The 26,065-nt window shown below is 47.4% G+C and overlaps 1 protein-coding gene across 7 annotated transcripts in view; it reads right to left on the bottom strand.

Annotated features, from left to right (window-relative positions):
- Nucleotides 1-25,411, bottom strand: part of DLG3 (discs large MAGUK scaffold protein 3) — a 55,442-nt gene extending 30,031 nt beyond the window's left edge. For 3 of the 7 annotated variants that reach the window (XM_025466103.3, XM_025466104.3, XM_025466105.3), the window contains exons 1-9: nt 24,676-25,411; nt 21,302-21,352; nt 20,783-20,907; nt 20,395-20,564; nt 19,942-20,078; nt 19,450-19,594; nt 18,678-18,837; nt 16,911-17,067; nt 16,387-16,489 (exon numbers count right to left, since the gene is read on the bottom strand). In XM_025466103.3, coding sequence (XP_025321888.1) covers nt 16,387-16,489; nt 16,911-17,067; nt 18,678-18,837; nt 19,450-19,594; nt 19,942-20,078; nt 20,395-20,564; nt 20,783-20,907; nt 21,302-21,352; nt 24,676-25,032 — 1,405 coding nt within the window. In that variant the 5' untranslated portion in view covers nt 25,033-25,411. Of the gene's footprint in view, nt 1-13,352; nt 13,447-15,437; nt 15,621-16,386; nt 16,490-16,910; nt 17,068-17,934; nt 18,127-18,677; nt 18,838-19,449; nt 19,595-19,941; nt 20,079-20,394; nt 20,565-20,782; nt 20,908-21,301; nt 21,353-24,675 lie in introns of those variants that run through there. The other 4 variants (XM_025466106.3, XM_025466107.3, XM_049107548.1 and 1 more) reach the window with 4 other exon arrangements.
- Between the last annotated feature and the right edge of the window lie 654 nt (nt 25,412-26,065).

Genomic DNA, 26,065 nt, shown 5'->3' with positions numbered 1-26,065 from the left:
CAAATTGCTATTCTAAAGCTTCCAGCAGTTTTTCCATTTCTGAAGAAGTGGAGGCAGAACTTACCTTTGAGGACAGATTGCTCTTTTGTTTGGGGAAAAAACACTTCAATGAGCCTTTTGGTTTTGCAAAAGTAAAGGCAAGACTGTAATGGGTAACAGTCAAAGACAAAGAGGAAGCTCAAATATTCCCTTCTGCATAACCACAGAAAAGGTCAGCCTCCTGTGGGTGGAGTTGCTGGGTCAAAGGACTTGCTCTGCCATCTATCTGACGCTCTACAGACACTCTGGAAATATCTACCTCTAGACTTGACCACTCTGTCTCCCCCTACTTGATAGTCTCCCTGTTACTGGAAACAAAACCCCCTTTCCCCTGCACACAACCAGTGTTTCCTCAAATGTTGCTGATGTTTGTTCCTAATTGCTTCCTTGATCCACTGCTTTCTTTCTAATTTTCATTGTTTTTGCCTTACTAGTAATTTTGCCTCTTCATTTTCTCTTAACTACCCTAAGAGTGATGGAAAGAAATTACTGAAAGATTTTAAGTAAAGGAATGACTTGTTCAGGGGTGTGTGTGTACCACGTGGGCTACTGAGGGGGGATAAAGTATGCTTGGTGCCTCACATGTAGATTTATTTAATAATTTTTAAGATTTTATTTTTTTATTTGAGAGAGTGCGTGTGCATGAGCAGGGAGGAGGGGCAGAGGGAGAGGGAGAAGTGGACTCCTTCCTGAGAAGGGAGCCTGGCAGTGGGCTCAATCCCAGGACCTTGGGACGCTGACCTGAGCTGATGGCAGACACTTAACCAACTGAGCCACCCAGGACCCTCATGTGTAGATTTAAGTTTAACAGTAGAGCGCCACACTTTCTCTTTTTGTCTAGCCCCTACAGCCCCTACTATAAGTAGTCCCTGCTTTTACATCAGCCAAACCAGCCAGCCCTGAGCCTCTGCTCAAGTATGTTCAATGTTGGGAAGCTCTCTATTCCTTCATTATTAGACTAGACAACACTATTCAAGAGAAAATTCTTGGTTTAAGGGCCATCTCTTTTGCCAGCTGGTCCTAATTGTGGTGTTTAAAACAATATAAAACATGATGGATCTCTTCTTCATAATAGTAGGAAGGAACAGTTTAAAGGTCAAACAACTGGGAAAACTTGGAGCAGGTTCCAAGAATAAGCCTGAATAAAAGGTAGAGTGTGAACAGGAGAAGGTGGGTGATGGAAGGTTGGGGACTAGATTGTTAGAGTTTGAGATAAGACTTTTCTTACTAAGCTAGGGGAACCACCGTTAAGTGTTTAAATAGGGACGTGATACAATCAGAACTAGGTTTGGGGGAACATTATTCTGGGAATGTAATATAGAATGGAGGACAGAGAGAAAGATAACAGAGACCAAGAACCTCTTCTACTGGTAGAGACAATGAGTTAAAAGGCCTGACATTGTAGGAGGGCAACTGAGAATACAGAGGGACAAGAATCAAGAAATATGTTGGAACTGGATGAGATAAAATTTGACATCTGATTGGATGAAGGGATCAAAGGCAACTTCTGAGTTTTTTCCCCGAAACACCAGGAAAAAGTGGGATAATATTAGCCACAATAGAGAATGGTCACCATGTCCTCAAAATAAGCTACTCCTTCTCCAGGCTAGATATTGTTATTTCTGTAAGTTTTCTTTATCTAACACGGTTTCCAGACCCTGTACTACTTCTCCCTTTTAAAATCTAGTGCCCCCTTGACAGGATGAGCATTGGGTGTTATTCTGTATGTTGGCAAATTGAACACCAATAAAAAATACATTTATTATTAAAAAAATAATAATAATAAAAATAAAATCTAGTGCCCAGAATTTGTGGTGATGTCATTTCCTTTACAAAATTATAAGCTCCTTGATGTGGTTTTTTTTTCCTTCTCAAAGTTTGGCAACGAGCACCCTTGTTGAGTCAACAAACTTTTATTGAATGTGTTAATTCATGATAGAGATCTGACAGGACAAACCTGGACACTAATTCTCAAGTTCTGGCTCCTCGGGAACTAATTAAGAAAAAATACAAAACTTTCTCCTTCCACCCACCCCAAAATGCTAAAAACTGACCAACAAAACCACAAACCATTTATGTAAAACACTGACATATCAAAGGTTTCAAGATCTACTTAATAGCCTAATAAAGCATCAAAGAGGACTGAAACTACAATGTTCACTAATATGAACTGGACACAAAGCCAAGCCTCCCTTCTAGTCAGACTTTGCTCTCGGGATGCCTGAGTGGCTCAGCAGTTGAGTGTCTGCCTCAGCCCTCACATTGGGCTCCTTGCAGGGAGCCTGCTTCTCCCCCTGCCTGTGTCTCTGCCTCTCTGTGTGTGTGTGTGTCTCTCATGAATAAATAAATAAATAAAATCTTAAAAAAAAATAAGTCCTTGCTCCCAAATCCATCTACCTTCCTAATGACAAAATGTCTTCTTCTCAGGGGGTGCCTGGGTGGCTCAGTCAGTTAATCATCTGACTCTTGATTTTGGCTCAGGTCATGATCTCAGGGTCATGAGACCAAGCCCGGTGTTGGGATCCAAACTGATCATGGGGCCTGCCTTAGAGTCTCTCTGTCCTTCTCCCTCTACCTACCCCCCACTCTAAAAAAAACCTTTTCGGAATAAAAAAATGACATTTGTCATTAATTTGGAAAAGCTGAAAGGGGCTCAGTTTCTTAACCCACAGGAAATTTATTTGGGGGGCAGCCCGGGTTGCTCAGCGGTTTAGCGCCACCTGCAGCCAGGGTTGTGATCCTGGAGACCAGGGATCGAGTCCCACGTCGGGCTCCCTGCATGGAGCCTGCTTCTCCCTCTGCCTGTGTCTCTGCCTCTCCCTCTCTCTGCGTGTCTCATGAATAAATAAATAAAGTCTTTTAAAAAAAGAAATTTATTTGGGTCTATTTGATGATGACTAGGAATATGTGGTAGAGACGGGAAATAAATGGTAGCAACAAAGGGTACTTATTCTGCAAGTGGTATGGACTACCAATGATTTGAATGAAGATCTAAAAAAGGAAATGCTACAAAATAAAATAAAAACCATGCCTATCAAATTTGGAAGTGACAACAAAGCTGGGGAGACAACTGGTGAGAGACTTGAGACACACAGATTGTGACAGGTAGCAACAATGGAAAGAACACAAAGTAAAAAAGTGTAACTTCCTGACCTTGAGTCCCAGTATAAATACTGAGCAGAGAAGACAGGGCTGAATAACTGCACGTGTATTGATTAGCTATAAATTCCAGATAAGTCAATAGCTGTCCAAAGGCTCATTTGTTCTTACAGAAGTACCAGTGTTCAAATCTCAAACTCCTACAGTTCTTGTTTGCCATTAGCTGAGCTGCCCTGAGCTCAAGGAAATCACCCACTGTGAAAAATTACAGAACTGTGGTGGAAATGAAGTGACAACCTCATGAGAGAGTCACAGACTTTGAGGAGTATGAATGGTATTTTAGGTTTCTATAGTTGTGTTTGGAGTGCAAACCCTCAGGATGTGTCTGAATTACAAGCATCTGTCCCAACAATATAGCTCACAGTTACAAAAGAAATGGATGGAGCTGATCTGAAAGAAAAAAGAAAAGAAAGAAAAGAAAGAAAAGAAAAGAAAAGAAAAGAAAAGAAAAGAAAAGAAAAGAAAAGAAAAGAAAAGAAAGAAAAGAAGAGAAAAGAAAAGAATGAAGCCGAAAGTAAAGTAAGTCCATCGAGAAGATATCTGTTGGTGTGGAGTTAAGTATACAAATAGCCAAAAAGCATGTTTCTAGGAATCACAAACGAACGAGTCTCAAAAAATAATATGAAGCCTATTACTTGGGTTAGTTTTTAATTATGGGGTCTACTATTTAAAGAATCTAAGACCTCTAAAACCACAGGTCCTCAGGTCCCTTCTAATTTTGACATAATTATGATTTTATGACCAAATCAATGAGGCCCATAAGGAATCAAACCTAGGACTAGTCTAATTTAATTTTTAAATACGATCCAGAAGAGGGAAATCTTCGTGTCTGCAACTGATCCTAAGTTCTCTGGGTCAAAAAGTAATACCAAATCAATGGGTAGAAATTTCAAAAAAAAATTCTTAAGGCTATGTGAGAGGACAGAAGAGTGGCAAACAGGGCTCAGAATGAGCAAATACTGCTTGAAGAAAAATAATTTCAGCTCTACTTTTAGAACAATGGGCTCGGTACAATGACTAACCCAGAACAGAAACCTCAGTGTCATTGTTCTGGTCCCTGCACTGCCACAATGTGCTTCCTCAGCCATACACACACACACACACACACACACACACACACACAGATAGCCAGGGTTCGGGATAGCATCTTGATGCTGGAAATAAAACAGAAAACAAGACATGCCAGATCAGCATGCCATAAAAGATTCCAGTTTAGCCCTTTTGACGGATATTTCTGTCCCCCAAAGAGCTTATTAGTGAGGATGCAAGAAGAGCTACTGAGCGAAAGTACTATACTACATGAAGGTTTCATTACATTCAGCTGCTTGGTCTGAAATGAGTAGAATTGAGAAATGCTTTGATTTCACATCAAGCAAAGAAAGTTATTCACAGGACCTTGCCATTGGTCCTTCTCACCTATCCCAGATGACCCAGCAGATCAGGATAAAAGCCTCAAATGGAGCCTTTTGTCTATTTCAAAGGAACCTCATATAGCATATTCAAATGCAAGATTAACAAAGCCTTTAGCTCCTTTAACCCATAAACCAAATTGTATGTAAGAACCACCCCCAACACAAAGCACCTTATCCAGAAAACATAAGAATGAAGACAAAAGTATATCTTTCCCTGCTCTCAAAGTAGTGGGCAATCTCATTCATAACAATCTTTCCCACTTAACAGAGATGCTGCAACACAGTGATTGACACAACATTTTAGGAATAAGCTTACTAACTTGAGTTAATATAACTGATTTCTACATTTTACCAGGTCAATCGAGAGGCTAGAGTCAAATGTTCTTCACAGTAGTCTCTCCGACAGGATCACAAATCCACTGACAATCCCTACTGGGGTATCAACTGAATCTTTTGAGTCAAATTTCTATGGGAGGAACCCAGAAAATGGGACCCAGGGAAAGACTCTTCCTGTTACTGTGGTCATTTTTCAATAACTGATAATCCCAGAGTAAAATATTAAAGAACAGAATAAGATACCCAAAATCCAAATTGTGTGTATGTGTGTGTGTGTAATAAAGGTGGCATGACAAAACAGTAGGGAAATGATGGATTATTTATACTTAATAAATGGTACTGAGGTAATTCATTAAACATTTGGAACACAAATAGGGTACTATCCTACCTGATATCATAAATAAATTCCAGGCAGGTTAAGGTTTTAAGTGTGAAAACAAAAACATTAAACAGCTAGAATAAAACAAAAGTGAACGTTTATTTGCTCTCAGGACAGATGCTAAAGGTACAAAAGAAAACACCAATAGACTTGACTACATAAAAACATAAAATATCTGTACATCAAAATAAAGTAAAAAAGCAAACTACAGGGCACCTGGGTGACTCAGTCAGTTAAGCATCTGGTTTGGGTCATAATCCCAGGGTCCTGGAATCGAGTCCCGCATTGGGGTCCCTACTCAGTGGGGCGTCTGCTTCTCCGTCTACCCCTCCCTCCTGCTTGTGTTCTCTCAAATAAATAAATAAATAAATAAATAAAATCTTTTAAAAAAAGAAAACCACAAACTGGGAAGAATCTTTGTAATATACATGACAAAGATTTAATATTCTAATTACATTTAAGCTTATACACACCAATAAGAACTGATGAACAGGGACCAGTGAACATATACATGCACACATACATACACATGTTCAGTTCTATCATTAAAAAAGAAATAAAAATTAAAATGAGTTAAGTAACATTTTTTAGCTATCAAATTTGCGGAGATTTAAAAAAAATAACACTCCATGTTAGCAAGATCTCAAACTACATACCCTTTATACTGTTGGTGGAGGTGGAGACCAATTTGGCAAAATGTATCAAGTCTTAAACATGTTCATACCCTTTGGACCAATCAATAATCCCACACCAAGGAATTCATTCTGAAGAAGCAATACTAGATTCACATAAAGTCTCATACGAGGATATCCATCAGTGTTATTTATAAGATAAAAAATTGGAAACAACCTAATGTCCACCAAAAAGGCAATGGTCACATGAATTATGGCACACACATGATGAAATATTATTTAACTATTAAAAACCATTTCAATAAGATATTCATGACATATGGTAAGTTAAAAGAAAGGATATAAAACTGTTTAAATCAATGATTCTGGGATGCCTGGGTAGCTTGGCAGTTGAGCGTCTACCTTTGGCTCAGGGTGTGATCCCAGGGTTCCGGGATTGAGTCCCACATTGGGCTCCCTGCATGGAGCCTGCTTATCCCTCTGCCTATGTCTCTGCCTCTCTGTGTCTCTCATGAATAAATAAATAAAATCTTAAAAATCAATCAATCAATCAGTGATTCTAGTCTTGAAAGAGATACATACATACTATATGACACATAAGAATTTGGAGGGAAATAACACCCAACACATATATAGACATACAGACACAAACTAGTTATCTCTGGAGGTAGTTGTACAGGAGATTTCAATTTTTTTACTTTGTATTTTTCTGTATTTTCCAATTCGCTATAAATCTAAATGCAATACAAAAATAAATAAAGGGATGCCTGCGTGGCTCAGTGGTTGAGCATCTGCCTTCAACTCGGGGCATGATCCTGGGGTTCCAGAATCGAGTCCAACATTGGGCTCCCAGCAGGAAGCCTGCTTCTCTCTCTGCCTATGTCTCTGCCTCTCTCTTTGTGTCTCTCATGAATAAATAAAATCTTTAAAAAATTTTTAAACAAAACAAAAATAAATAAATATAATATGAAGAGAGTGGGGAGGCAGAATGAATAGGACAGGCCCAAGGACAAAGCCAGGACACACACATCCATTAGAAACTCCCCTCCACACTGCTCCTGGTTCATTCATCATTTTCCTCTGGGTTTGATCATTCAACCAGTTACAGACAAATCCCCTCAGACATATTTTTTTAATATTTTATTTATTCATTCATGAGAGACACAGAGAAAGGGAGAGAGAGGCAGAGATCCAGGCAGAGGGAGAAGCAGGCTCCATGCAGGGAGCCCAATGTGGGACTCGATCCTGGGGCTCCAGGATCACACCCTGGGCCAAAGGCAGGCGCTAAACCACTGAGCCACCCAGGGATCCCCCCTCCTCAGACATATTATCACTATTATCACCTCACCATCTTATCCAAGAGTGGACCAAAGAAGACTTGCCAATTCCTTGTCAAAATCTAGATATACCACATCTACCATATTTCCCAGATCTACTGGTCCAGTAACCCTGTTCCCTCAAGCAATTTGGCCAGTCTGACATGACTTGTTTAAACCTGGTAAACCAATACCAACTGGCTCCTGTGCTCATCATTTCTTTTTCTGAGTGTTTATAAAACAACTCTTAATAATCTAGTCTAGGGGCACCTGGGTGGTTCAGTCAGTTCACTGTTAAGCGTGTGGGATCCCTGGGTGGCTCAGTGGTTTAGCACCTGCCTTTGGCCCAGGGCGTGATCCTGGAGTCCCAGGACCCAGTTCCGTGTCAGGCTCCCTTGCATGGAGCCTGCTTCTCCCTCTGCCTGTGTCTCTCATGAATAAATAAATAAAATCTAAAAAAAAAAGTGTTAAGTGTTTGACTCTTGGTTTCTACTCAGGTCATGATCTCATAGGTCACTGGATCAAGCCCCTTGTGTCTGGTTCCATGCTCAGCAGGGAGTCTGAAGATGCTCTCCCTCTGCCCCTCCCCCAACTTGCATACATACACATTAATCCATGCTCTCTCTAAAATAAATAAATCTTTTTTTAAAAATCTAGTCTGGAATTAACTCAAGATTTGCAAAATTCTTCCTCCCTTGTGAAAATCTGAAGAATGTGGATGTAAACCAGACCCTTAATGTACGTATTTGTACAAAATATATTAGTTTTCTTCTTTTGGTCTATTCAAATTTTTTTCATTTGCTTTTATTGAAGTTCAATTTGCCAACATATAGTATTAACACCCAGTGATGAGGAGGGCACTTGATGGTCTATTCACATTTTTATCACTTAATTTCATCAAGTGGAAAAATCCCCAAATCTCTAGGGCCTTTGCTTTTTAAAAGATATCTAAATTCAATGAAAAGTAAATGAAGGTCCATTTCAAGAGAATGAAAGTCTCATCACAGGAAAGAAGAGGGGAGACAAGACCCTTATTAAAGCAAGACAGTTATTAGCTCAAAACTTTGTGATTCAATAACAGTCTAGGTACAAATATAACTGTAAATTGAGTTTTCAACTCAATTCTATTTATCTGACACAAAATTTGAGGTAGAAGAAACATTAGAGATCATTTTGCACAGTCCCCTCATTTTATAGATCAGAAAATTAAGGCTCAAAGAAATTGACTAGCATGAGATCATTGAGCTAACTTAAAGTCAGAACTAGGATACCAGGTGGCTCCATTGGTTAAGCATCCAACTCTTGATTTCAGCTCAGGTCATGATCTCAGAGTTGTTAGATTGATTCCTATGTCAAGCTCCATGTGCAGAGTGGAGCCTGCTTAAGATTCTCTCTCTCTCTTTCTCCCCATTTCTGTCCTCCCCCCCCCAAAAAAGATAAAGTAACAACTAAAACCCAGGGCCTTGGCTCCTTCTCCAAGATAATTCCCATAGAATTTAATTACTTAGCATTTATACACACACTCATTATACACACACACACACACACATAACTTATATGTATATTCTTAACATAAGAGAGCAAAAACTGTATTTTTTCAGCGACAATGACAGGCCCAAATTATTCTACTTCTCCTATATCTCTTGAAAACAATAAAACTATTTCCCTATTACAGAATATAAGGCTACATCTTTAAATAAATCAACAGTGTAAATAAAAGGGTCAAGATTTCAACAAGCAATACATTGAATTAAAAGGAAATCTTAAGTTGTAATTAAATAAATAATTCATTCTCATCACTATACATTATTCTAGTCATTCTCCCCTATCGGGAAAACTGACATTTTATAGGATTTTGTCTCAAACCACCTAACAAGGCAAAGAACGCACCTGCCTAGCTAGGTACAGAATACTTTGCCAACTCTAGCTACACTGTTCCTGAGCTACATGAAGATAGAAAATCCCAGCACAAACACACACATCTGTATATAAAGTTCAGCCCAGGAGGCAAAACTGGGAAGAAAGGTAACATTTTTTTTCTCTTCTAAGTTTATCTCCTAAGTTTACAAACTTTAGGGTAGGCCTAAAAGGGTGCAGCCACTTTGGGAAAATGTTTGGCAGTTCCTCCAAAATGTTAAATGTTAAGTTACCTTATGACCCAGCAATTCCATTCCTAGGGATGTGTGTATGTGTATTTATCTCCAAGAGAGATTGAAAACATGACCACACAAAAATTTGTCTATGCATGTTCACAGGAGTATTCATAATAGTCAAAAGGCAGAAACAAGTCAAATGTTCATCAGTTGATGAATACATAAACAAAATGTGATAAAGTCAGAGAATAGAATATTATTCATCCATAAAAAAGAATAAAGTACTGATACATGTTACAACATGAATGAACCTAGAGAATATTATGCTACATGAAAGAAGGCATACACAAAAGACATTTGGCATGATTCCATTTATATGAACCAGCCAGAAAAAGTAACTTTAGCCCAGGGCTAGGGAAAGAGAGAAGTTGGAGGAAATGGGGAGTGACTGCTAATGGGACAGGGCTCCTTTCTGAGGTGAGGAAAATGCTCTAAACTTGATTGTGGTGACAGTTGCGCCACTCAACATTCTAAAGAACACTGAACTGTATGCTTTAAATGGGTGAATTGTAGGGTATGTGAATAAGCTGGTATTTTTTTTGGCAGGGGGGAGGGCTGGTGGGCCCTATCACTTTTATAAGGTCAGCATTCCTAGCTAAAATGATCTACACCTAAGCCTTCAGCCCCTCCAGCACTCAGCGATAAGAATAAAAGGTAGTCCCTTATCCTCCTGGTTCCCTCTAATCACTTGAGTAATAACAAAGTTGGCCTACTCTGGTCTGAGACAATTTAGAAATAGGGTGAGAATCAAATCAGGGGATGGAGCAAAGCAAAAATGAATGGGAAACAATAAGCACATTAAAGATGCTCAATGTCATTAGCCACTAGGGAAATGCAAATGAAAACCCCAAGATATTACTTCATACCCATCAGGATGGCTAAAATAAAAAGACTGACATTAACAAGGGTTGGTGAGGATGTGGAGAAAGCGGAACCCTCACTCGGCTGGTGGGAATGTGAGGCGGTGTAGCTGCTATGGAAAACAGCCCAGCCATTTCTCAAAAGGTTAAACATAGAGTTGCCATATGATCCAGTAAGTATACATACCCAAAAGAAATGAAAACACATGTCATTGCAAAAATTTGCATATGGATGCTCATAGAGCATTATTCATAATAGATGCAAAGTGGAAACAACCCAATATCTGTCAAGTGATGAATGGATAAACATGTGTTATATGCATATAATAGAATATTATTCAGCCAGAAACTGAAATGAAGTACTAATACATGCTACAACACAGATGAACCTTGAGAATATTATGTTAAGTGAAAACAGCCAGTCACAAAAGACCATATGGTATATGAATCCAATTATATGAAATGTCCAGAATAGGCAAATATATAAGAGACAAGAAGTAGATTAGTAGTTGCCTAGTACTCAGGGAGATGGGGAGTCTGGGCAGTAGGAAGTGGTTATACCTAAAGGGTAGTTTTCTTTCTGGTTGATGAAAATATTCTAAAATCTATTGTGGTGGTGGCTGCAGAACTCTTTGAATATTCTAAACACTACTGAATTGCACCCTTAACTGAGTGAACTATAAGGTCATAAAAAAATGAATGACAAACATTCCCTTTCACTTGAAGAAATGAGAAATGCTACTTACTGAATTAATTTTCTTAAGCCTGCAAACATTTGCGATTATAGTTAAAGCAAACCAGCTCCCATCTTTTCATTCCTCCTGGGTTCCCCAACAATTATCATTCTGTAGTAGTCTACCAAAGTCCACTTTATTTTCATAAGGAGTCTGTAGGTCTTCCTCAGGCTTCTAACAGCCCCTCTACTCCTTGATTACTTCCTCCTTTGGTATAGGAATTTGGGAGTTTTTACAAGACTAAAAAGCAGACATTCGGCAGTTGGTTTCACTCCATTTGTTAACAGCTTCTGGCACCTGAAGAATCTTAGAGCAGTATTTTTTGCTGTGTCTAGATGTATCTGGGTAGGAAGAGGGGGTTTGCAATTTCTCTTCTGTGATGGGAGGTAGTTGTGGCCTGGAGGCAAAAGCCCTGGACCTGAAGTTCTCAGGGAAATCTGACTTCAAACTTTGATTCTGCCCTCTTCTGGCAGTGGGACCTTGAGCAAGTCACTCAACCTCTCTGACCCTCACCTTCCTCATCTCTAAAATGGGGATGATACCACCTATCCCCCAGGGATATCCTGAAGATTGATGCTTACAAAAACATCCGGATCACAGAGATACTCATGAATTCAGTAGAACAAACCATGGGACAGGCTCTAGTCTATGTGGGGGGAACACGAACTTGAATACAAAATGAGCTGCCTTTAAATTGTTCAGCGCAGAAATGCTGTTAACAGGACTTCATTTTCTGCCTTCCCTATACAGCCTTCTTTTAGGATAGCAAAATGAGTTTCAGGAGTTGAATTCTTTGCCTTGATAAACCTTCACCTCTGTGCTCTCAAGAGAGATCATGCTGATAGGGTAGCAGCTATGGTTACATCTTTCATTCTCAAACAGGGGGAGATGGGATGGTTATTTAAATGTTACAGGAAAAATATTACTTTTACACTTTGAAGTTATTATCATCACTGATCCTTCATTCTTTCAGGCCTTACCTGAAGGCATTTCCATGGCGAAAGTGTGCTTATTCAGCACTTTAAAATAAGTACGGAAAACTCATTCTCTCCCAGTCCTTTTTGCCCAGCATGTCCAGATTTACATGCCAAGTGAAAAGACTGGTCATAAAAGATCAATTCCCAGTTTAGCTACCTTAGTGACCAATTTCTGGCTCACCTTCTGATTTGGGGCTCAGGTTTAACTCTAAAAACAAAAGGACTTTCCAGAAAAATACTAGCTCAGCTTATAAATAGAGGCTGAAACAAAGTAACTGGCGGGGAGTGGGGGTTGGAATGTAGGAGATAGTTTCTAAATTAAAATGTTATAACATGAAGCCTGTACTTCCCTTGGTGGAGCAATTTCACAAATCACAGAAAAATATTCTTCATTTTAGAATAGATTGGAAGAGAGCCTTTGCCAAGAGTCAGTTGTTTAAATTTTCAATTTGAATTTTAAGCAGGATTATACATGCCCAAGAACATCATGCTATTTTTAACTAATAGGTAGGATTGCTATGTCCACAACAGTTTGGAGCAATCAAGAGTGAAACTATTAAATAGCATCTCTCACTGTGGTACCTTATCATTTAGCACTTCTATTTCTATTTTAATATTTTCCAAAGCTTCATTGTAAAAATTCTTGTAAAGCACCCATGCTAGGCACAATACAAAGTTCAAACAGATAGACATGGTTTCTATCTTCATTATGCATTTAACCCACACTGAACAAATCAGACATATGAAAGAATTCCAAGCTTAAAGCATTCCCATCAAGCTGCCATCCAGCCCCTAAGTGCCCAGGGGAGGTACACTAGGAAGCAACTGTCCTACACTTAACACCCTTTCAGTGCTTAAATCCTCTCAATGTTTTAAAAGGGGAGGGTAATGAAAATTTTCTAAAATTGACTGTGACGCTGGGTATACAACTCGGTGGATACACTAAAAAACCAATGAATTATACACCTAAATGGGTGAATTGTATGGTATATGAATTATATCTCAAGCCGTTAACAAAAAGAAAAATTATTCTTACTCTGTTCTAATTAGTCAAAGCTATGTTTTAAGCTCTCGTGCTAAATGCTATCTAGCTAAAGGCTGCATTGGCTTGGCAATGGAGCTCAGTAGTCACTATGGAGGTCACTCTAATCTACCCCTGCCCGTACATCTTTCTTCCCCTAGTCTCTCTTATTTATTTCCCCAGTCCCTTTCTTGTTGTTCCTCCACTCCAACTAGGTCTTAGGTCTCTCAGGTATTCCCAAGCATGGTTTGTCCCAGCTGGTGGACCTATGACTTAAACCAATTGCTGACTACCTCCCATCCCCCTCGTCCCCTGGCAACTTTCCCTTCCTGACCTTAGGCAAGTCATGTCCTTGCTCTCTTGTTGCTGTTCCGGTTTGCACAAAGACGGGTTGGATGGAGTACGCAAACCTTTCCAGGTCCCACGTTCTATGTGAAAATAATACAAATAATGAACACTTACATGGGTCATAGCATGCAAAGTCTCTGCCATTTTGGTCAAAAGACATATAATTGGATAATTCCTTTTGTAAATGGCCATGTAGTAGTTTTCTGAAGAACAGTATTCAATGTATTCATAAAATGATCAACATAGAGTCCTTATTTTTAAAAGCTATCATTTTATCAAAGAAAATTCAGAGCCCAACACCAAATGCTTGATAGTTCCTCTGGACCTGTCTCTGAGGGTCCATTTTCAAATGGAACAACAACAAAAAGCTTTTTGCATGTTGGACCCCTGCTGGATTTACCAAAGCAAAGAAAGAAATAAGACTGGAGTGACAGAGCCTTACCAACACTGGTTCAATAAATCCTAAGAAAGGCTTTGTTTGGCCAGTGGTAGAGAGACTTAACATGAGACGGCACCTCAACATACATTATAAACTCTCAGAAATACGCTCAGAGAGCAATAAACGCTGGCAGGAATGAATTTCTTTATCCTGGACAACTTGCAGCTTTTTATCCAAACCAGTTACATACTCCCAAGAAAACTCAGAGAAATATGTAGTCACCAGTTTCCAACATATTACCACCAAATTCACAGTATTGTCTCCATGTGCCCAACATCACAGAGCAAAACCAAAAGAAACACATCAATTTCATACACACACACACACACACACACACCCAAATATGCAGGAGAAACCATTTTCTTTGCAGAACCTACCGTTGTCTAAGTTGTGGGCATGACATGATAAATATCGGTTGCTAATAAAAGCCAGATGGATAGCTCTTCACTGAGAAGCGAAAAGTATATGCAGAAATTAAACAAACAATAACCCTAAGGTGTGTTTCTTGTCATTAACTGAATGCCAACATGGAGAGACTAGTGTCCATTTGTTTATTTATTCATGAGAGACAGAGAAAGAGACAGAGAGAGAGAGAGAGAGGTAGAGACACAGGCAGAGGGAGAAGCAGGCTCCTTGCAGGGAGCCCGATGCGGGACTCGATTCTGGGGCTCCAGGATCATGCCCTGGACTGAAGGCAGCGCTAAACCGCTGAGCCACCCGGGCGTCCAGGACTAGCGTCTATTTGCATCCCTCTGTCCAGTGACCTCTGACCAATAAGTTCTCCTGTTAGTTACCTCCCCGCACTTCTGCCCCTATCAAAGAAGCCTAGAGCAGAAGATGGCAGGCCCCTCTCTTCTTCCCCTTCAGGCCCTCGGCCTGAGGCACTTAACAGGAGTGGGGGGCCGGGAAGGACAAAGGTAGGTGCTTTTGATGCCTCACAGCTCTGCGACAGGGCTCCCGGCCTCTCCGCCTCTCATCACGGAAACAGAGCACCTGCCCAGGAGAGGTCTCTTCTTCCACTTTAGTAACTGTCCCGCGGGGCCTAGGTGTCCAAAGAGTCCAGGGCTGCAGCCCCAAGGGACAAAGGCTGGGCTTACAAAGCGGGGGGGGGGGGGGGGGGGGGGGAGAAGTCGGGAGCGGTAAGAAAACCCTAGCAAACAAAAGCGGGGTGGGTGGTGGGTGGGGTGGGGTCCTGAGAATACCAAGCCAATCTAGGGTGTTCCCAGAGGTAGCCAGGTTTGGCGGATTAATGCCTGTGGGGGAGGCGGGCGGTCAGAAAATTCCTCTGAGGAAAGGGATTAGGGAGCTGCAGGGACGCAGCAGCCAGTAGGGAGGAGGCTGAGGGGAGGGCTGAAGTCCCGGGGCGAAAAGAGGCACAGCTCGTAAGTAGGGAGAGGTGATGGCAAAGAGGTGAGGGCCACACACGGCTCAGTGGCGGGAGAGCAGGCACTCGGCCCCGGGCGGCTCTCCCCTGGGAGAGGGGCTCAAAGGTGGCGCACCACACGGGCTGGGGGCGTGCAGCGAAGGGATTCCGGCGAGAGCGCAGAGTTGGGGCGCAGTGTTGGAAAAGAGAGTTTGAGAACAGAACCGTAGAGAGGCGAGGGGGCCTGACCCTCGTCCGCCCCAGCTCACCTGGCGCCGGGTCGGAGTCCAGGTCTAGTGCTGAGAAAGCGCCACTCCTGCCAGCCCCTCCGTCCCGCGCGAGAGACCACGGACACAAAGCGGGACGCGGGAGGAGGGGAGGTAGGGAGGAGGGAGGGGGAGGGGAGGAAGGAGGAGGAGACGCCTGAGGCACGCGAGGGGGGGGGCGAGGAGAGGCGCCCGTCGCCCTCCGCCTGGGTCACGGGGCGGGGCGTGCAGCTGAAGGCCGCGCTCGGCCAGCCAATGGCCACCCCGCCGGCTGGCTGGCTGACTGGGGCGCGCCATCCGGCAGCTCACCTCGGCACCTGGGCCTTCCTTGGCCGGCCCCAGCCAATCAAACGCCTACATTTGCATACCCAGCCCCGCCCTGCTCCCTGAGAACACAAAGAAGGCCCCCCGTAGGGGGAGGGGGCCCACCCCTGACTGCCTACCGCGACTGCATAACATCACCTTTCCAGTGTGTTTATGGATCTTTCACAGTCACCCTGATGAGAGGAAGGAAGAGAGGGTCCTAGGGGTTTGGACCAAGATGTCCTAAGAAGGCAGATTTCTTGTCCCTGAGGTCCATCTAACCAGGAGCTACTCTTCTCCAGTTCCACCGCACACATTTACATCCCTTCGCTTTTGAGCCCTGAGTCTCCGCCCCTCTCCCCCTCCCCTTTTTCCTAGTCGCCCCAATTTGTTTCCTTCCATAGGGCTGCTGCCCACTATTGGCCTTCTGCTGAACTGCCGCCCTGATCAGCAGGCTCTGAGCACAGCCTTAGATGCTCCAAAGCTGCCCAAACCATCACCTGTCCAGAGGGAAAACGAGAGAGGAAGAGGTTACTGCCCTAAGGCAGAAGGGACCTGATCACGTAGCTTTTGGTATCTATGATGGCAAAAAGCCAACACTGAAGTCTAAATTCCCCCAAATCATCTTGTCCAAACTTTCGTCTCCTACCTTCAGGTCTGTACTGGGCCACAATGGTGACTGACTGCCCAGCCCGTTTCAGAGCAGCTGCAGCCTGCTCGTGAGTTGCATTCCTCAGGTTCACGCCATTCACCTATCCAAAGAGAGGAGCTATGAGCCACCCCGAAAGCAAGAAAGGTGGTCTTCTGTCATGGGAGTTAGGAGAGGGAGATAGTCAGCCCATCCCTAAGCCTACTCAGCTGCATTTCTCAGTATCCCATCCTTGACCCTAAGACAAGACCTAAACAATATGAAATCTCTAGTGTAATAATTATCTTTGTGGGGGTCAAATGCCAACCAGGGTTAAGATCCAAAACGCATTCATTTTCTCCTTAAGGATAAGCCTGGGCTCTGTCCCTGGCACTCCCTAAGGTCACATATAAAAAGAATATAAGTTTTCTCCAGCTCAGCCTTCTTCCATCTCAAGAAGCATTCCTTGGAGAAAGCAAGATCTCCCCTCCTCCCTTTTAGATTGGCACAGCTCCCATCCTCCCACCTCTCCTTTGTCCCCTCACCGATAAGATCCGGTCTCCCCTGCGCAGCTCCCCACTCAGGTCAGCTGGGCCTCCTGCCAGGATGAAGGAAACAAAAATGCCTTCTCCATCCTCTCCTCCTACGATGTTGAAGCCCAGGCCAGTGGAGCCCTTGTGCAGTATGATCTTGCGGGGCTCTCTGGTGGAAAAGAAGTAAAAGGGTAAGGATGAGGTGGATATAAGCCAGCCTAGAGCAAGGCCCGCACTGCTGGAGAATGACTTAGGTCCCTATATGTGATACCCTGTTGCTTCCTTTCTCTCCTGAAACCTGCTTGGCTGCTGTTTTCTGCCAGGTGCCAAGTTTCAGTTCCTCTTCCCTCCCTTCTTCCTGAGGGCTTGGAGTCAGCTTCCCAGTGGACGATCCTCTCCTCTCTTGGTTCAACACACCCCTACCCTGTCTAAAGACTTCAGAGCCCATTCACTCATCCTCTTTTTCCCCAGATTCTCCTCTCCTACCACTGGCATAATGGACCGGGGGCTGCACCAAGGGGAACCAGTTAGGGGCACTGGAAATCAGCCTGGGCTTGATTGCACTCACCATCCCCAGAATGTACTTACTTTACACATGCTTCTCCAACCGTCTCAAAATTCCACCCACCAGCTCTGACCCCTCCTACCTTCCCCAGTGACAGATTTGGTCACCAGCTACTCCTGTGTGCCCTTACCAGGTGATGTGGGAGACAGATAAAGAAATCCCAGGTCCCCAGAGGGAGCTTAGGAACCTAACTGAAGAGAGTTAACATATGAAAACTCCAACTGCAACTAACCATGTCTAAGGAATCCCTCTAGAAATGGTCAGTGTCATCAGGTGAGAGCTACAGCTGCTCTTGTACATCCATACAACCTGACTCCCCACACTCTTGCCTGGTCCACCGCCTTCCCTTTAAGCATCTTTCATCAGAAGAGCCCCAAGTCCAAGACTCCTCTTGTTACTCCCCAGTCTTGGGTGTGAGGCTCCCTCCCTGAGTCCCGGATGCTCTTGCTCACATCCTTCCTCTCCTCCTACCTGGCATCCCCTCCAGGCCGCAGGGAGCGGAGCGGCCAAGCCCACCTCTGTGAAGCCCTCCTCCAGGCCGAGGCCGAGCCTAAGCCCAGGGCCAAGCTGGGACCGGAGAACTTGCATGCCCCCTCCATGGCTCCTCCAGCTCTCCCCTCCGTCCGCCTACCCTTCCGGCTCCACTGCAGCCTACCCAGCAGCCTACCAGGCCCCACCCCGCAGCAAACCTGTCCCCCAGAACCCCGGCCGGCCAGACCAGTTCCACGGCCGCGGCCGCCCCGCCGAAGCGGCCGCCGCCAGAGTGGGGCGGGGCCTTTCCCTGGGAGGCCACCGGGCCTGCCAGCCTCCCAGCGTCCTGACAACCCCACCGGCTCAACAGCTTTTTTTCCCTCTAATTTAGAACGAGGGCAGCAGAGGGACAGCCACTGTCTCCGGGAAGGAAACCGCCCCCCACCCGGCAGCTTCCACCTTCTCGGCCCCCTAAACGCTCCACCCCACCTTTTCTCTGTACTTTCGGGTCGGGGCCACACACTTGGCACTCCCCCTGATAGTAGAACTTGTCCATGCAGCTATCTCTGGCCCTCCTCAGGGCCCTAAGGGCTGGGAGAGGGCCTCAGACCCCAGAGAGAAGTGATGAGGGCTTAATCCTCTTCAAAGCCATACTACAAAGAGACCAGTGGCTAGCTAGAAACGAATTCCTATCGTCCTCATCCCTAGGTGGGATAAAGGTGTGTGTAGGGGGGCGGTCTTACCTGGTGAAGTCCTCCTCAGCCAGCAGGTGCCTAGGGATAGGAGAGTAGCGGGCAGGGGGAACCTGAGGAGGAGTAGGGTAGCTGACCTTGCTCTCCACAGCCCCAAGATAACCCAGGCTGGAATTATGGCTTATGTGGTTGTCAGCCAAGGTAGTAAAAGCTGGAATCAAGGAAGGGAGAGAAAGTTCAAAGACCATTCCCTGGAGGTCCCTACCTGATCTGATCCCCATCAAGGACTGTGCTCCAACACCCCACCTGGGATGCAAAAGCCACCAAGGGATGCGGATTCCTCAGGACTCTCCTCCCTTCTCACTACCCTGCCCCCCCCCCCAGGTTCTTCCTCCACAGTCCCTTTCTGAATCCTGGGCTCACTCCTGTGAGTCTTAGAAAGAGCTAAAGTCAAGCAGTCTACAAAGAAAGGCATGACTAGAGGTGTGACTAATAATAATCCTTCACATCTCTATAGCCTAATACAGTTTTCCAAGGGCTTTCTTGTCCATGATCTCATTTGATCCTTGCAGCTGTCCTATGAGGAAGGTAGCACATATATCATTAGCTCCTTTTTGCCAAAGAAGAAACTAAAGACAGGTGAAAGGGACTCATCCAAGGGCACCCAGCTATAAGGGATGGAGCTGGGATCTGGATCAGTTCTCCTGAGCATTAGTCCTCTTCTCTCTCTCTCTCTCTCTGAACAGGGCATTTTAATTCTTTCCCCTCCAGAAACCAGGGGGCAGGGGTTTCAAGGCTAGGGACAGGGTGGATGGGTACGTACTGCTGGCGTAGTCAGGGGGTGCATACATGTCGTTGAGGTGGAGGCTGCCTGGCTTGGCCACCTTCAGGTAGACCATATCAGATGTGTTCTTCAGTGAAGCCACCGCTTCCTCATGCCTCACATCCTGCAGATTGGTGTTGTTCACCTAGAAGAGGTAAGGCCTTAGGGCTGACACTTGGGAGAAGGGAGGGCCTCTCCAGGGAACCCTGAAGGGTACCCTGTCACTGAAATTCCAAAGTACTCTTTCTACCAGAGGCCCAGTATGGTGCTATGAGAGGTGAAGAAGCAAAAGACAGCAGTAGAGCAGGTGAGGGAGTGCCATCCACGAAAAGAACTAGGGCCTTGGTATCTGAGTACACACAACCCAGATGATGCTCTTGAAATTCCCCACAATGCTGATTCCTGAGTGAGGTTCAGGTGGAGTGTGAGGCTACTAGAGCCCCACCTCCCCACCCTACCCTACCATTTGGGCATCCCCAAAGGCTGTCTCACCGCCAGCAGCCGATCCCCGATCTGTAGGCGTCCATCCTTCTGAGCAGCACCCCCCTCGATGATCTTGGTGATATAGATGCTGTTGTCTCCTGGGATGTGCTGGTTGCCAATCCCCCCAGCAATGCTGAAACCCAGGCCTGGTTGGGGGCCCGAAGGGAGTGGGAGAGGGCCACAAGGAGAAGTTAGAGTGCTCAGTCAATCCCAGACCCATCTCCCCACTGCAGGCAACCCACTGGCACCCCCCCAACCCCCTGAAGGAGCTTTCCCTCCCCAGGAATCCCAAACACTAGGCTGCCATCCCCAGGTCAGTAAAGATGAATGAGATGTGAAGTCAAGAAAGAAGTCTATGAGCCAGAACAGGGAGTCAGGCAAGGAGTAAGGCTGTCCCCTTCCATTTGCTACAACGTCAACCAGGGGCCTCTGGCCAGAGTACAGGAACCCAGAGGGCCACACCTTTGGGCCCTTTAAGCAGGTTGACCTCCATGATGGTCTCAGGTGGGGGCTGTCTCCTCCGCACCACCAACCGCACCACAGGGCCCGCCTCCTTCAGCGCCTCCACGGCCCGGCTGTGCACCACCTCTGATACGTCCACCTCATTCACCCTCAGCACACAGTCATTCACCCTGCAGAGGAAGCCCAAGAGGCATGACACCCTGCCACTGCTCCTCCACCCCCTCTCCCACCACCTCTTCTTCCTTCCCTTCCTGCCCCTCCCCTGCCCCCTCTGAGATCTAATGAAAGGGTCATCCTGCCTGGCAGCCCTCTTCCTCTCATCTCCATCCTGCCCCCACTACCCTCCTCCCCCCCCCGCCCCCAGGGCCCTGCTTTCAAGCCACCTCACCCCAGCCTCCCGTCCATGGCAGCTGCTCCACCAGGGATGATCTTGGTAATAAAGATGCCAGGGTCATCAGGGACATGGGGGTTGTCGATGCCACCTGCAATGCTGAAGCCAAGGCCAGAATTGCCCTGCAGAAGGGGGCAGAGGGGCACAGTCTGCTCACTCAGAGGGCATGAGGGAGGGTTCTTGATTTCCCCACTTCCCCCAACCCTCCGGAGCTTGTGCTCCAGGCCTCAGAGGGAGCTGGCACACAGCTTCCCAGGCTGTGCTCACAGTCTGGCATAGAGGCCTCAGCAAAGCCATCCCTTCCCCAATTTCCTAGGCCTCAGCAAGCAAGGTCAATTAATATTCATTAGTTGTTTGGTTGATTGATGCAGTATGCAACTTCTGAGGGCCACTGTTTCCCCATCCTCTCAATGCAAGTCCCCCACCATGAGTCCTGAAGCTGAGGCTCAGGGCCCTTCTGTTTCCTGGTCTGAACCCTCCCCTCTCCCTTGCATCCTGACCCACTGGCAGACTCACCCGCTCAAGTACTATTTCCTCATACTTGAACATGCCATCACTGCCATTCACCTAGGGGGAGACACAGGCAGTTCCCTGAGTTCTTCCTGCCCCCATCCCCACCCATCTGCCCCCTGGTCAACCTGCTCCTCCTCCACACCCCCAAAGAGTGGGAGCCTGAATTGACCCCAGGACACCTCTTGGCCACAGATGGGGACAGGCTGATTCTGAGGAGGCCACACCCCTCCCTCACTTCCAGCCATATCAGGCCAAACCCATTTAGCCCAGATCAATTGTCTGGGACTGAGCCAGCCAGTGGTGCACTCACTGAAAGGCTGAGCTCCAGGGCCTTGGAGTTCACTAGGAGGGTTGCAGCACTGGCTTAAGGGGAGTGTCGGAAATGGAACACAGTAGGCAAACCATGCCACACCTAGCATCCATGGGAACACCCAGTGGCCTTGATGGAGGGACCTATTCCCCTTGTGAACTGTAGCTTTCCCTGACTTAGGGATCAGAGACTCCCACTGTGTTAGAACTGGTAGGACAGCAGACACCATCTTGTCCAACCTCCCTCATGTGACAGATGGTGACACCGAGGCCTAGGGAGGACACAGGTTGTACCTCAGAGCGCACTGGGAGTTAGTGGCAGAGCAGGGGCTAGAACCTGGATCTCCAGGTATTCTTTTGATTAAATCAAGCTGCCAAGGCCACTGATGTTTTGGCCACTCATCCCCTTCCCTAGCAGAAATCCCAGGAAATGGAAAATTGTACCCTTCAGAATACCCCAGGAACCCTCATTCTATATCTCCTCTGTGTCCCCAGGAACCCAATTCTTCAAATGGGTGGAAGGAGTCAAAGTCCGAACCCGCTTCATACCAAGAGGTTTTTGATCTTGAACCCTTTGTGTTTCCCAGCAGAAAAAGCCAGGGTAGGATCTGGGTGGGAGTCAGAGGCAAAGTCAGGGGTGGGATAGGAGCAGAGTGGACACAGTTCCCCAGGAGGGAGAAGCTGATAACCTGTGGACTGACTGGCAGCAGAGCCCATGGCCTTCAATATATAGTAGCCATGGGAGAAGTGAGGGGAAGGAGATGGAAACAAGCATTGTTCTGACCAACCCACCGAACTGGTCTCCCAGACAAGATATAACTTGTGACCATTGTCAAGAGAAAATGTGATTCTGGACAGACAAGTAGTAACTGCTCCCTGGCTCCCACTCTCATCCCCGAGAATGGAGGAACTTCCTTGCCTCTCTCCCCGGGTAACCCAGCACCCCTCCTCCATCTTCCTCTGGCTGTGTTACCCCTTTTCCAACCCCTGGTGTCCTCCTCTGAAGGGAGCTGCAAACCTAGGGTGGGGGCTCCTTCGTGTGTCCTGCTCTGCTCCCCACTCCATTGTAGCTTTGGCTTGGGAAAACAGAGAGGGCACGGGTAGTATTGGCTAGTCATGCCTCCGCCTTTGCAGGGCCTGCCCCCTGTACTTTATGCCCTGCAGCCCTGGGAGGTGGTGGGAGGACTCCAGCTGCAGCCCCACTCTGGTTCCTGATCCCAGGAGGAAGAACCCATGGCTTTTCAGAGCTCCCAAACCAAAACAGCTGCCTGGAGTAAGATGCAACAGACACACAGGCAAAAGGACACCCATACAGCCCTTCTGTGCATCTGGGGTACCATGTGTGCCCACATGTGATAAGCCATGCTTCAAGCCCAGCTCCAGTGAGAACCAGAGGCTCCAGCCTCCCACTGCCCTGCTCAGGGACCCCGCTCCCAGGACCAGGAGCCATCTGGGGATCATCCCTGGCAAAGAAACCTTGACCAACTGGCCCAGCCTTGGGACTGGCACCTATCTGCCAGTTGAGCAGGATAAGCATGAGGGAGTGTTTGCAAGGGTAGGGCCCCAGGATACAGGAAAAAAGAATGAGGGGGACTCACTAGAGAGGGCAAAGAGCCAAGGTAAGGGAAAAGGGAAGCAGTAAGTGTGGACAGACAAAAGACCAGAACTGAGGAACTGAGGACTCCTCTCCCTAGGAAGTCCCCACCTTTGCTTCTGAGTGAGAGCACATTCTATTCCCAGAGGAGGACAGAGGCGGACAGAACGGTCACCAGCTTGGGGCAGGCAGCACCTGCCCTCGACAGCAAAGCCTCTGTCTCCTCTCTCCCTAACCTGGGGGCTGCAGAGCCAAATAACCAGACAGGCCCTCCGCTATGCATGCCAAGGACCTGGCTCTGCCGGCCCAGCCTCCATTTTGCTGCTTCTCCCACAGATGCTCCTTCCATTTTCTAAGCTGGCAGTTTAGACTGGGAGTGGAAGCCGGAGTTGTGCCCAGCACCCAAGGGGTTCCCAAACTGTGCCAAGTCAGGGCTTGGGGGCCAAGTTCTCTCACATCTGGAGGTACCCAAGGGGGACATGCCCCGCTGGGGCCAGTCTTGCACCAGGGCAGCTGCCCCTTCTTGGCTCCAGGCACCATGCTTGCTCTAGAGCGAAGAAGCTTGCTTTAGTCCCCCCACCCCCTACCTTTGGGCCCCCCCAGCACACACACTTCAGAGCTGCTTGGACAAAAGAGTCCGTCCTTCTCAGCAGCCTCTCAGCCTTGTTTGGGACGTGTCTCTTGCCTCCTCTCCCTCCCCTCCTTTGCCTGTCAAGAGCCTCTCACCAGGGACACCACACACACACACACACACACACACAGGCACATGCATGCACACACTTAAGCTACATGCTCACACACATATACATGTAGCTACACACACAGGCAAACACAGCTGTCCCTGCAGCCTCATCTACAGAGAGACACCTCCACATTCAGAGAGACATCCCCACATGTCCATGTGCACATTCACACACAAAGGGACTGGGACAGAAAAGGACTCATGGCACTGAAGGATAAAGCTCAACCAGCTGGGAACATGGGCTCCTCTACATAGATTCACAGGAGCTCCATTGCCTTCCTCCACACACCTTAACATACATACACACATATGTCCCCCCTACGCAGAGCACCATGCCCCCTCCTCCCCCCCATGGAAGCACACACCATACACAGCCCCCGCAAAACCTCCCGCCCCCTGTCAGACACAGAGACGCTACTAAACCTCCGCACTGAGACAAACCCAGTCCCCCTCACAGGAAAATGTACCCCTCCGCCATACCTTCACCTCCTGACACACACAGCTCCTCCCAATCCCCTCCAAATGGAGACCCCCAAACAGACACACACACAGAAGCACACATTTCCAACCGCCTCTCTTAGCTCAGGTGAAATGCTAGGGCTCGGAGTCCACTGGCTTGAAGCCTCCAGGAATCCCTGCTGCACCCCCAGGCCTCTAGGCCCCCACTCTCCAGCCTCCCCTGGGTTACCCCACCATCCCCCCCGCCCCCCCCTCCGCACTGCTGGTCCATACCTGCTCATACCAGTCCCGGTTGGTACAGGTGCACTCGGGCCACCAGCTGGGGCCACTTCCGTTGAGTTTGGGTGTGCTCTTGCCTGGGACTGGCTTAGGGGGCACTGGCCCCACATCCCGACCAGTGGGGATGAGCTTGGCCTTGGTGCGGGGGGTGGGGGTAGCCCCCGCCTGTGAAGGCAGGGTCTGCGAGCTGTAGCCCCCATAGCCCGCGCTGGTTCCATTGCCCCCACCTGGCCCGTAGGGGTCGGGCACCTGCCAGTCCCCATAGCCAGGAGGCTCGAGGCGCCGCAGGGCAGCCAGGCGGGTCACCTCATAGCACTCGGGGCATTTACAGCAGTGCTGGTGCTTGTGCATGGCACTGCCCCCCGCCGCCCGGACACCCCAGCCCACGCCGGTTTCCACACCGCCGCCGCCGCCGCCGCCGCCGCCGCCGCCGGACTCCCGGGCACACTCACACTGCTCGGACCAGGAAGGAGGGGGCACCCGTGGGGGCGCTCGGGCGGAGCGGGGCCTGGGGCCGGGCGGGCGTCCCGGGGCTTCTGCCCCCACGCTGCCCCGCACCCACGGCTCCCCCTCCAGCACTGGCGGCTCCGTGTCGCCCGTCGTGGCTCCTGGGCCGAGGCCCAGCGGCAAAGAAGAAGCGGGAGCCTGGGCAGAGGCTGGGTGCTGAGAGGACCGCTCCTGCACTGGTCCCCAGGATGGATCTGAGTGGAGTCAAGAGCATCTCTCCCTGGCTCCCTTCTCAGTTGATTCCAGCCAATCAGCGTGCAGAGTCAGGCAGCGGCAGCGGCAGCGGCAGGAATGCTAAACAGCGGCTCCTTAAAGGAACAGAGGCAGTGGCGACCCCAGGCTCAGCCCCAGCTCCCCAGACATCTGGGGTACGGCCGACCCTAAAGCAGGGACGGGGGATTTGGGCCACGGGGGAGCTCAGCCCCTGATCTAGTGCCCCCACATCTCCAATTCCAACCCGTCCTCCGCCCACTCCACCCCACCCCACTTCCAAGAGGGAGTTGCAGGGAGATAGTCAATGGGTCCCTGGGCTTGCTCTGAGCTGGGGCTAGCAGAAGTAAAGACTTGAAGCAGCAGAACAGACCAAAGGGATGTTGGAGCAGGGCAAGGAAGGTGATCTTTCTTAACAGGGGACCACGGAAGAGGGCAGCATATGTGGCTACTCTCCTGTCAGTGCCTCTTCCTTGGGACTATTGTTCTCTCAACCTCTAGGCCTGAAATGACCGCAATCTCACACTTGACCTGCTTCCATCACTAGTGAGGGACTCAAGCCTAGAACAGGAGGAGGAAAGGAAAGCTCTGAGCTCTTGTCCCCGGCCCAGAGGCTCCTGTCTCTTTCCCCGTACTCCTGCATGGTTATGATGGGAGAAAGAGCTTT

This window comes from Canis lupus, chromosome X (assembly GCF_003254725.2).
Source record: "Canis lupus dingo isolate Sandy chromosome X, ASM325472v2, whole genome shotgun sequence".
Lineage (NCBI taxonomy): Eukaryota > Metazoa > Chordata > Mammalia > Carnivora > Canidae > Canis > Canis lupus.
This window is presented reverse-complemented; position numbering and strand designations above follow the sequence as displayed.